The 12,092-nt window shown below is 44.5% G+C and overlaps 1 protein-coding gene across 6 annotated transcripts in view; it reads right to left on the bottom strand.

Annotated features, from left to right (window-relative positions):
* Positions 1-12,092, bottom strand: part of zdhhc11 (zinc finger DHHC-type containing 11) — a 216,467-nt gene that overhangs the window by 152,529 nt on the left and 51,846 nt on the right. Inside the window, exon 1 of one of the 6 annotated variants that reach the window (XM_055651423.1) lies at positions 2,431-3,101. The exons of the other annotated variants lie outside the window; for them this stretch is intronic. Coding sequence (XP_055507398.1) covers positions 2,431-2,601 — 171 coding nt within the window. The 5' untranslated portion in view covers positions 2,602-3,101. Of the gene's footprint in view, positions 1-2,430; positions 3,102-12,092 lie in introns of those variants that run through there. 6 annotated transcript variants of the gene reach the window in all.

Below are 12,092 nucleotides of genomic sequence, written 5' to 3'. Positions count from 1 at the left end.
TCGACCAGGATTAAGATCTTCAAGATGTGCTCTGTGACACCCCCGTTCCCTCCTTTGCTCCAGGATTTTGAAGCCTCTTGACACTTCAATCATCGTCTACCCGATGAGATTAATGGAGGGGCTGTGGGTCCCCCTCCTACTCCTCCACCCAGTCCCACAAATCAGTTCCCTTGGTTTTGCTGGTGTTTTCGTGGCCAGGTTGATTGCGGCTGGCACCTATATGGGAGTTTGTGCGTCGGACTTGCTCCCTTCTACTTTCTGATCATCCACATCGTGATAACGCCCCACCTTAAGGAGTGATTTCCCTTATATGTCCAAATGAGCGTAGATCCCCCCTCACGCTGCCGTTGATGGCCTCGAAAGTTTTTAACTGGCTGCGCATAGTTCACTGAAGGCGGTACATGTTAGGCTTAATGATGGAAACACAGCACTTTCCCTCCCCGTTACAACATTGGAAACCCTGACGTTTGTTTAGCTGAGATTTTTCCTGTGCTAGTCGGGGTGACCTGTGAAGCACAGCGACCTTACAATTTTCAGGCAAAAAAAGATTAGATAGTATAAGGTAAGGTTCATACAAGAGCGGAACTTTTCATGTGAAGTGCCTTAATTTTGATTAAATTCAGCGAGCAAAACGCATAATTTCCCGATATTTTTGGATCTTTCAACTCCGCGGGCCCTATTAATGTCGGTTCAGGTGTTCACTTTCCGCTGTTTTCCACCTTCCAGTCTTCCCTCTTGATAATTACCTTTACTTTCTATCTTTTTTTTTGCCTGAAAATTATAGGTCGCTGTGCTTCCACGGTCACCCCCGACTAGCACAGAATTAAGTGGTGTCATCAGCGAACTTGATGATGGAGTTCGCACTGTGATTGGCTACGCAGTCATGGGTATAGAGTGAGTACAGCAGGGGGCTGAGCACGCAGCCTTGAGGTGCTCCCGTGCTGATTGTTATTGAGGCTGACACATTTCCACCAATACGAACAGACTGTGGTCTGTGAATGAGGAAGTCGAGGATCCAATTGCAGAGGGATGCGCAGAGACCCAGTTCTGCGAGTTCTGTACCTCGGTACACGTGTCAATACACTAAACCAATACGGCAGCAACTCTAGCACTGCACCACCGTACAGCCCTTGTGGTGAATCGCTTCACTGAGCTGGTACAACACTCGGGTACCGAGTGCTGTAATTATGTGGCTGCTACTTTGGAGAAGCTGATGCGAGGCAGCAAGGCCTTCAGTGAAAGGATGCTCACACACAATTATTTTGTAGAACAAGGGAGGTCTCAAAACATACCCCTAAATCAGTATTATAACAAACATTCATTGCCATAGATGCTGCTGCACCCGCTGAGTTTCTCCAGCTTTTTTTAATGTACATTCATTGCCATTTGTGGGATGTTGCAATGTGCAAGTTGGCTGCCATGTTTTCTTTATTGCCACAGTGACTCAACACATTATTCACCAAATTGCCTTAATGTATAATACAAGGGTATAAGTATTTCTGTCTTTCTTCACACTTACAAAGTATTCTTTTCAGATATCTGCTTTGATTCCCTGCCTGGTAAAAATCCAGTCATAAACCAGATATTAAACCTTCCTTATTGTTACAATAAGTAATTAGCAGGCCAGGAGCATGAACCTAATCTCTGAATGCATCCTCCCACTTAGGATACCAGGAAGACACCACCACTGAGAACTGCCACCTCAACACGTGTTCATTTAACATTATGTAGAAGGCAGCCTTGATCAAAGAAAACAAACTGCTGTGACCTATTGCTGACCATAGACAAAAGATTAAAAATTTTCCTACGAATTTGAAATAGGTCAGATCTCCATGGCACTGCTAGACCAAGTGTTAGCGATCTTCTCAGCCATTTATTCTTTACCAATCGGGCCGTTTTACACGCCAGCGAATATTTAAGATCTCAAAATCTGTCCCATTTTAAAAACACGATGTTTCACTTCACACAGTCAAATGAGCTTGGTATTTATCTACTCGTTAAGCAAATTATCTACCCATTTGAGGCGAGTTCTTATATTTGGGATCCAAGTTTGAAAAATTCAGACATGGGCCATTTACTTTAAGCAAAACATTAGTCGGAAATAAACCCTGAAAATTCAAGGGCCGTTTACATGCACGCATGAACAGTTTGCATGCACAGCACAGCCTGCAACACGACAAATAAATGAACAAAATCCTTCAGATCATACACAGGAAGCAAGCTGTTGAAAGGGATGGGGGCATATTTTACAGTACTCAGTACCAGCAGGCAAGCATGACCTTTTGTGAGAACAGAACATTGAACAAAGAATCATCACTGTTTGCCATGGTTAAAGATGGTTTATTTGAAATGATAATGAAGATCCCTCAGCATTACGATTAACTTAACTGTGTGACACTGCACTTACAGATAATTGAACAAAGTACATACCCAGTGCCAGATTACGCAGCAGCATTGAAAATAATGGTGAAAAAATCCGACTTGTCCATAACGGTTCACCACCACAACGCTGTATCCTTTGAAGTGATCACAGCTTTGAGCACCACATGAGCAAGGATAGTGTACTGCAGAATCGATCACTGACATTTTACCCGAAGGCATGGAAAAAAAATAAAATCCCCTGCTGCTCTCGCCTCGGATCTATCTACATCGTCTCAGTCCTTCAGCTGCTGCTTGTGCTCAGCCACCCAGTCTGATGCTCTCATGCCCGCAGAATCGCAAGCAAGTGATTTCCTTCAGTCAGAGATCTTGCACACTCTGTCACAACTACCTGAGAACCCTCCTCCCTTGGAGAAAGAGGAAACCGTGAAAGGAAGTGGCCAGCCTTACTAAATGCTAACGAGTGAACGGAATCAACATGAAGCAAGATGAAACAATCTTGCTGTATGTAAAAGCTTGAGATGAACTGGTCGTAGAATGGAAAACAATCAGCCGAAGGCTCAAGAACCTGCATGCTGGTGCTGAGAAGTGCAGGACTTTCCCTCTGAAGGACCCAGCATAAACATCAGGCACAGACAATATCACAAAAGTATGTAGGGCAAAGGTACCTTGACAACGACTCGATTCGATAACGCAGCACTTCCCCATCAAACAAATTGCTTGGTCCTTTCCACAGCAGTTCATTAGCAAGTTGATCAGCCATGATCATATTGAATGGCAGTGCAGGCTCAAAGGGCCGAATGGCCTACTCCTGCACCTAATTTCTATGTTTCTAAGTTATGATCGGACACTTAAAACCAGTAGGGGCAAACATGAAGAAAGACTGGAAAGACTCGGCTTGTACTCGCAAGAATTTAGAAAATTGAGGGGGGGGGATCTTATAGAAACTTACAAAGTTCTTAAGGGGTTGGACAGGCTAGATGCAGGAAGATTGTTCCCGATGTTGGGGAAGTCCAGAACAAGGGGTCACAGTTTAAGGATTAGGGGGGAATCTTTTAGGACCGAGATGAGAAAAACATTTTTCACACCGAGAGTGGTGAATCTCTGGAATTCTCTGCTACAAAAGGTAGTTGAGGCCAGTCCATTGGCTATATTTAAGAGGGAGTTAGATGTGGCCCTTGTGGCTAAAGGGATGAGGGGGTATGCAGAGAAGGCAGGTACAGGATACTGAGTTGGATGATCAGCCATGATCATATTGAATGGCGGTGCAGGCTCGAAGGGCCGAATGGCCTACTCCTCCACCTATTTTCTATGTTTCTATGATTAAACTACTGGAAGTCATCCAGATCCTTTGTCAAACTATCCAAAGGACAGAGCTCAAGTTGGCATCCGTTTTAAATTGAATTAGTAATTTGAAAATTAAAAATAAACAAACTAGTCATGAGCAATGATAATCACAAAATTACAGGAATGTCAGAATAATTCAACTGCTCGACAAATGCCATTCAGTGGAGGAAATCTGCCATCCTTATATGGATTGGTGTACACGTGGCTCCTGATACCAAGGTCTTTTAAGTGCCCAGTGAAATTGTCCAGCAAGCCACTCAGTTGTACCATAGCTGCAACATTGAAATGGCTAAAGAATAAAGTCGGATGATTCACCTAGCATTAACCTCGACTCTAAATCTGAGCACTCCAAGCCACCTCCGGCTAGTCAGCCATGCAAAGCCCTCCTCACAAACACTGGAGTTAATATTGGGACAGCTATCAAGTGACGATAGAGTTATAGAGTGATACTGTGTGGAAACAGGCCCTTCGACCCAACGTCCACACAGGCCAACAATGTCCCAGCTACACTAGTCCTACCTGCCTGCGCTTGGACCATATCCCTCCAAACCTATCCTATCCATGTACCTGACTAACTGTTTCTTAAACGTTGGGATAGTCCCAGCCTCAACTACCTCCTCTGGCAGCTTGTTACATTCACCCACCACCCTTTGTGTGAAAAAATTACCCCTCAGATTCCTATGAAATATTTCCCCTTCACCTTGAACCTTTGTCCTCTGGTCCTCGCTTCCCCTACTCTGGGCAAGAGATTCTGTGCCTCTACCCGATCTATTCCTCTCATGATATTATACACCTCTATAAGATCACCCATCATCCTCCTGCGCTCCAAGGAATAGAGACCCAGCCTACTCAACCTCTCCCTATAGCTCACACCCTCTTGTCCTGGCAACATCCTCATAAATCTTCACTGAACCCTTTCAAGCTTGACAATATCTCTCCTATAACATGGTGCCCGGAACCAAACACAATAATCTAAATGCGGTCTCACCAACGTCTCCTCCCATAGCCTCCCAACTTCTAGACTCAATACTCTGACTGATGAAGACCAATGTGTCAAGAGCCTTTTTGACCACTGTATCTACCTGTAACTCGACCTTCAAGGAACAATCTGACATGGTCATTCTATGAATCAAAGATCAGAGGGGAAATCTAGGCGCGGAGCCAATGGATACAAGCGAGATCTAAAATTCATACTTCTCTTCAATTGGGCTGTGGGCCGAGGAGCTTGTTCGTTCATGTTTGTGACCCAACTGACGGAAATATCTGAATTTTTAACATATGGTGCAAAATTATTATATAAATCATATCTGAAACTCGTCAAGAACAAAACCTGCACATCTTTTAAATATATGAAAAAAACCTCCAATTTTCCGAGTAGTAATTGTCCAATCAATGCACGTTTGACATTGAGGTCGGACGCAAATTGACCAATCCCGCACTTTGTTTTAAGATGGACCCTAGGATCATGGCTGTCTCCTAATTACAAAACAATAGCAAGGTTTCCAAGGAATAAAGATAATGCAAACTTTGCTGATAATTTTGTTTTTCAATTGATTTATCTTTATAAAGTTATGATGTAAACTGGTAAATAAATGTAGAGCTAGGGTTAGGTCGGTCAGTCAGACAGTCGGGTATTCAGTCGATCGATCAGTCTGTCGGTCGGGCAGTCGTAGACCAATGGATGCTGTGTAGGATCGGTTGGGCTGTCGGACCGCCGGTGGGTGTTGCGAGGGGTCGGTCGGGCTGTAGGTGGGCCGGTGTTGCAGCGAGTGAGCGGGCGGACTGACAGAGCCGGCGCTATGGGGGTGCTGAATGCGGCCCGGGTGGCGTGCTGGGCAGTGCTGCTCCCCACCATCATCACCACGATGATCCATGCTGGCCGAGGTGGACGTGCGGAGTGAACATACGTACAGAGCCCGATGCCGGTCCCAAAGCCGCTCCAGCCGTAGGCAGCTCTGGAAGGGGGGGGCGAGTTAAGGTTAGGGTTAAGGTTAGCCACTTTCCTGTCAGTGGAATATGCCTTAGCCTTCGCCCAGCCTGGCACTGCCCCAGTCCCACTATGGCCGTGACCCCCCCCCCCCCCCCCCATTTGGGTCCCATGTTCACACGGGAGGGTTGGTCCCACAACGCAATATTCCACCCTCCACCAATTCCAATATTGGTTGCCAGTGGGGGGGCTTTCTGGAGCGCTGGTATGGGTTCTTGGGGTGGCAGCTCAGTCCCTCAAGCCTGATCTGCTGGCAGCTCACTCACGGCTGGTGGGCTGGCAGTTGACTCATGACTATTCCTTGAAATTCCATTTCAAGCAGGGTACAAGGCCACCAAATTCAAATGCAGCTTCATACCATTTCATGCAGGGTGAAACCACCATAAAACCACACAAAACACCAAACTAACAGTTCAGTAGACATTCAGTGTGTTCAGTTGATTCACAGATCAGACAGTCATGACCTCTCCCTCCCCCATCATGCAGAGACTTAGCCACACCCACATTTCCGGGTTTTATGGTCCCTCCCCCTCCCACCGGAAAAGGTGTGGCTTTCAGGGCGTGATTGACAGGACAGATATTCTCAACATTTTTTAAACACCAATAACACTTTTATTTTTTCATTGATGGGAAGAATTTTCTGCACCTGTTCAGCGGAGGGGGGGGGGGGGGGGGGGGGGGGGGGGGGGGGGAGGACCGAGTAAGATGGCCAAAAATCACAGCCGTAAGTGGTAGCGTTTTATCTAAAATCAATATACAGTGCAAACAGGAAGTAAATGCATTTGCAGTAGTGCCTTTTAACTTCAAGCCAAATCACCCAAGCCACCATTTGCAGTAAGTAGTGCCTTTCAACTTTAAACAAAAGCTCCCAAGCCACTATTTGCAGTAAGTAGTGCCTTTCAACTTCAAGCCAAAGCACCCAAGCCACCATGTGCAGTAAGTAGTGCCTTTCAACTTCAAGCCAAAGCTCCCAAGCCACCATTTGCAATGTATTGCCTTTCAATTTCAAGCCAAAACACCCAAGCCACCATTTGCAGTAAGTAGTGCCTTTCAACTTCAAGCCAAAGCACCCAAACAACCATTTGCAGGCAGTGCCTTTTTACTTCAAACAAACCATATTTTCATTTTCAAACCACATTAAGGGTACTCACAGTTGTGTAGACATTTGTTCAGCGTTATTCAGAGCTCATAGAGACGTGACCCTTGGCTTCATCCACCTTGGAGAGACTGAGTGAGGTACACCATTTTCTGGTTTTATAGTCCCACCCCCTCCCTCCAGCAAGGGCAGCAGAGAGAATGGTGATTTTTTTTAAAACATTAATATCTCTCTGATTTGTCATCAATGGGAATAATCCTCCGCATCCGCAAGGCAGAGGGGGGCTCTGTGCGAGGTGGCCAAAAATGACGGCCGTAAGTGGCGGCGTTCTGTCGGAAATCGCAGCACAATGGGCCAAAAGCAGTCAAGATCAGAGATTTAGTAATATAGATATTATTTTTATATAATATAATTATACGAATATGACGTGAATATATAGTATAATAATATATGGTTTAAATAGACCCTTGTTGTAATATGGCCATTGGACACTAGATGGTGCTTACTTTTTTGATCTCATTTTCTAATTAGTTTAATTAATTAATGTGCAACTTTTGGCACTGACGAGTTATGACTTCCTTCTAAATTATATTTAATCAAAATGTGTGCAAAATTTAATGTAGTTCCGAGACATGGGTCACGAAAGTTAAATTCCAGACACATTTTTGATGCTCGGCCAACAGCCTAAATGGTATTAGACAGGAACTTGCTAAAGACACAAAGCACTGGAGTAACTCAGCGGGTCAGGCAGCATCTCTGGAGAACATGAATAGATGAAATATCAGGTCAGAACCTTCTTCAGGCTGGCGAAAGTTGAATGGAGGAGGTTGTGTGTGGCCATAGGGACGATCGGAAGGTGGGATAATTTTCGCAGTGTGATGACGAGAGTTCAAAGCATGCATGTTCCTGTTGGAGTGAAGAACAAGGCAGTATGGAAGGCTGGATGATGAGAGAAATTGAGGCTCTGGCCAGGCAGTGATGCGGGTATAGGTATTTGGGATCAAGTGCATCCCTGGAGACGTTTAGGGAACTGTGGAACATACCTCGGAAGTAAATCCGGAGAACAAAAAGGGGTTTGGAGATTGCTCTGACAGATAATATCAAGAAGAATCCGAGGAGATTTTATAAATACATCATGGAAAAGTGGGTAACTAGAGAGAATAGGTCCCTGCAGAAACCAAAGAGGTCATCCGCGGCTGCAGGAGATGGGCAATGTCCAACAAGTATTTCTTCTGCTTTTATTGTGGAGAAATAAATGAATATTGGGAAACCCGGGACAGATAATGGTGATGTCTTGAGGACAGTCTGTATTACGGTCGAGGAGGTGGCTGGAAGACTTAAGACATTTGAAGGTAGATAAATCTACTGGGCCTGATCAGATATAACTGAGGATACTGATGGAAGCGAGAAAATAAATGGCAGAAGTCCTGGCTGAGATGTACGAATCATCATTAGACACGGGTGAGGTGCCGGAAGACTAGGAGGTATCCAATGCTTTGCCTCTACATAAAAGGAGAGGCAAGGAAAAGCCTCACAAGCATAAACCAGTGAGAGGTTGATCAGGATGTTGCCTGGAATTGAAGGCTGTAATTAAAAGCAGACATTGGATAAACTTGGGTTTATTCTCACTCTACCAAAACTTTAATACAGGAGGCTGAAGAATAACCTTGCATGGGTTTATAAAATTGAAGGACATATATTGGAGAGATAGTCAAGAGTTTTCCCCCCTGGACAGGGATGTCTAGAAGTAAATGGCACAAGTTAAAGGCAGAGATGAGAAATCTAAAGGGAATTGGGGAGGTATGTTCTTTTCCCCAAAGATCATGACGATTATCTGGAACAAGCTGCAGAAGAGATGGTAGAAGCGGGTAGAATTACAGCATTTAAGATGTTCAGGGAGGTACTTATAATGACTTGGAATTGGTTGAATATTTTCTCCATTAGCTTGACTTCATTCCAGCCATGCAAGGACGTCTCAGGTCTCCCCAGACGCCTTTAAAACTATTTTGTTTTTATATACACTGACTGCAATCTTGTTTAAGAAAGAACTGCAGATGCTGGAGAAACTCAGTGGGTGAGGCAGCATCTATGGAGAGAAGGAATTGGCGATGTTTCGGGTTGAGACCCTTCCTCAGACTGATGTCAGGGGAGGGGTAGGGCAAAGAAAGAATGTAGGCGGAGACAATGGGAGAACTGGAGGGGGGGGTGAAGAGAGAGAGCAAGGGCGACCTGAAGTTAGAGAAGTCAACGTTCATTCCACTGCGGTGTAAACTACCCAAGCAAAATATGAGGTGCTGTTCCTCCAATTTGCATTGGGCCTCACTCTGGCAATGGAGGAGGCCCAGCACAGAAAGGTCAGATTGGGAATGGGAGGGGGAGTTGAAGTGCTGAGCAACCGGGATATTGGTTAAGACGGACTGGTCGGAGGTGTTCAGCGAAACGATCGCCGAGCCTGCGCTTAGTTTCGTCGATGTAGAGAAGTTGACACCTGGAACAGCGGATGCAGGTTGGAGGAGGTACAAGTGAACCTCTGCCTTACCTGGAGAGACTGTTTGGGTCCTTGGATGGAGTCGAGGGGGGAGGTAAAGGAACAGGTTTTGCATCTCCTGCGGTTGCAGGGGAAAGTACCTGGGACGGGGGTGGTTTGGGTGGGAAGGGGCGAGTTGACCAGGGAGTTTCAGAGGGAACGGTCTCAGTGGAGATGGGAAGATATGGCCAATAGTGGGATCCCTTTGGAGGTGGCAAAAATATTGGAGGATTATATGTTGTATACAACGGCTGATGGGGTGGAAGGTGAAGACAAGGTGGACTTTGTCCTTGTTACAAGAGGAGGGGGGAGAGGGACTTAGAGCAGAGTTGCGGGATATATAGGAGACCCTAGTGCGAGCCTCATCTATAATGGAAGAGGGAACCCCCGTTTCCTAAAGAATGAGGACATCACCAATGCCCTGGTATGAAAAACCTCGTCCTGGGCCCAGATGCAGCATAGACGGAGGAATTGGGAGTAGGGATTAGAGTCTTTACAAGAAGAAGGGTGGGAAGAAGTGTCGTCAAGATAGCTATGGGAGTCAGTAGTATATGTAGTATATGTCGGTCAAGTCTATTTCCTGTGATGGAGACGTTGAGATCTTGAAACGGTAGGGACATGTCGGAGATGGTCTACGTGAATTGGAGTGCAGGATGGAAATTAGTGGTGAAGTTGATGAAGTCAGTGAGTTCTGCATGGGTGCAGGAGGTAGCACCAATTCAGTTGTCAATGTAGCGGAGGTAGAGTTCGGGGATAGGGCCAGTGTACGCTTGGAACAGGGATTTTTCGACATACCCTACAAAGAAGCAGGCATAGCTTGGGCCTATGCGAGTTCCCATAGCTACGCCTTGGATCTGGAGGAAGTGGGAGGAGTCGAGGGAGAAGTTGGTGAGGATAAGGACCAGCTCTGCTAGGTGGAGGAGAGCTAAGAAGCTGCTAAGTAACAATGCTACTGATTTTTGGAAAGATGTGAGAGCTCTTAACCGTTGCAAAACATCTCTATGCATTGCGTTGTCTCTGTACTGTACACTGACAATTAAATTGAATCTGAATCTGAATCTGAATCTACCATTCTCTGTAGATGGAATCTCTGGAACAGCTAATATCGCGGAGTTATGGCAACAACATTATAGTACTTTATTCAACTGTGTCCAAGGTGACTTGTATAGGGTGGACAATATTGAGAGTAATGACTCAATGGTGATTATGTCACATGAGGTGTATCATGCCATGAACAAGCTGTCTAACAACAAAGCAAGTGGCTTGGATCCTATTTCTGCTGAACATCTTAAGTATGTGAGTATGAGGATCGCTCCTCTCCTTGCTATTTGTTTTACTGGCTTTATGATTCATGGCTTGTTACCAGACTCAGTGTTGTCTGTTCTGTTAGTGCCGGTCATTAAGGACAAAGCTGGTAAAGTAGGCAGCCTAAATAATTACAGGCCCATAGCTTTAGCCAGCATACTGTCAAAAGTTTTAGAAATAGTTCTGCTGGATAGAGTAAATGAGTTTGTTAACTCCACAGATAACCAGTTTGGGTTTAAAGCTATAGACTTTTTCACTGACATATGCATTTATGCCCTAAAGGAGGCATAAAGGAGATTGTAAACAAATATAGAGGCAAAAACTCTTCAATCCTTATGTGCTTTATTGATGCTTCCAAAGCCTTTGACCGTGTTAATCACAGAAAGCTGTTTGGTAAAATGAGTCAAAGAGGGGTGCCTAAATACATTGTGAGAATTCTGGCCTACTGGTATGCCCACCAGACTATGCAAATAAAATGGGGCAATAGGGTCTCAGCCCCAGTTGGGGTTAGCAATGGTGTTAGACAAGGGGGAATTTGGCCCCAGTCCTTTTTAATCTATATATTGATGATCTATCCAAACAATTGAAAGCCTGAAATACTGGGTGCATGATTGGTAATATTTTAGTGAACCATATTATATATGCATATGATCTTGTGGTCTTTAGTCCATCTAGTGCTGGTCTCCAGCAGCTCCTTATTATATGTTCTGTGTATGGTGTGGAACATGACGTTAAATATAATGCTTCTAAGAGTGCTGTTATGATCTGTAGAACCAAAGAGGATAAATGTCTAAAATATCCTGATTTTAAATTGTCTGTCAATAATCTTAGTGTCTGTAATAAGCTAAAATATCTAGGGCATTGTATTACAGAACAAATGACAGATGATGAGGATATTTATAGGCAACGATGCATGCTGTATGTACAGGCAAATATTCTCTTGCGTAAGTTTGGTGCGTGTGCATAAGTGGTGAAGATGTTGCTGTTTAGAGCATACTGCACACCACTCTATACTGCGCACCTGTGGTCAAACTATGGAAAGATAAGTTTGCAGAGACTAAAGGTGACATATAACGATGCCATGAGAACACTGCTAAGGAAACCTAGATGTTGTAGTGCTAGTAACATGTTTGTGGCTGCAGGAGTCAGTACTTTAGAAGCTATCCTAAGAAATCATATGTATAAATTCATCTGCAGGATAAATAACTCTAAAAATGTAATTATTGTGGCCTTGTCAAACATAAGGGTTAGCGCTACACGCTACGAACCCCCGCTGTGGAGACACTGGTATCGTTGCCTCATTGTAGGACATTGATCATTCCTTTAATTCTGGATTTTAATTCATGTATTGTGGTTTTTTTTAATATATAATTTATGATGCTTTTATGTGATATACTAAGATTTTATATGTACTTTATGGTGTTTTTAGGGGGGGAGGGGGGAGGATAGGA

Source organism: Leucoraja erinacea, chromosome 2, assembly GCF_028641065.1.
Source record: "Leucoraja erinacea ecotype New England chromosome 2, Leri_hhj_1, whole genome shotgun sequence".
Taxonomy (NCBI): Eukaryota; Metazoa; Chordata; class Chondrichthyes; order Rajiformes; family Rajidae; genus Leucoraja; species Leucoraja erinaceus.
Note: the sequence above shows the minus strand (reverse complement) of the source record. Positions and strands in the feature narration are given on the sequence as shown.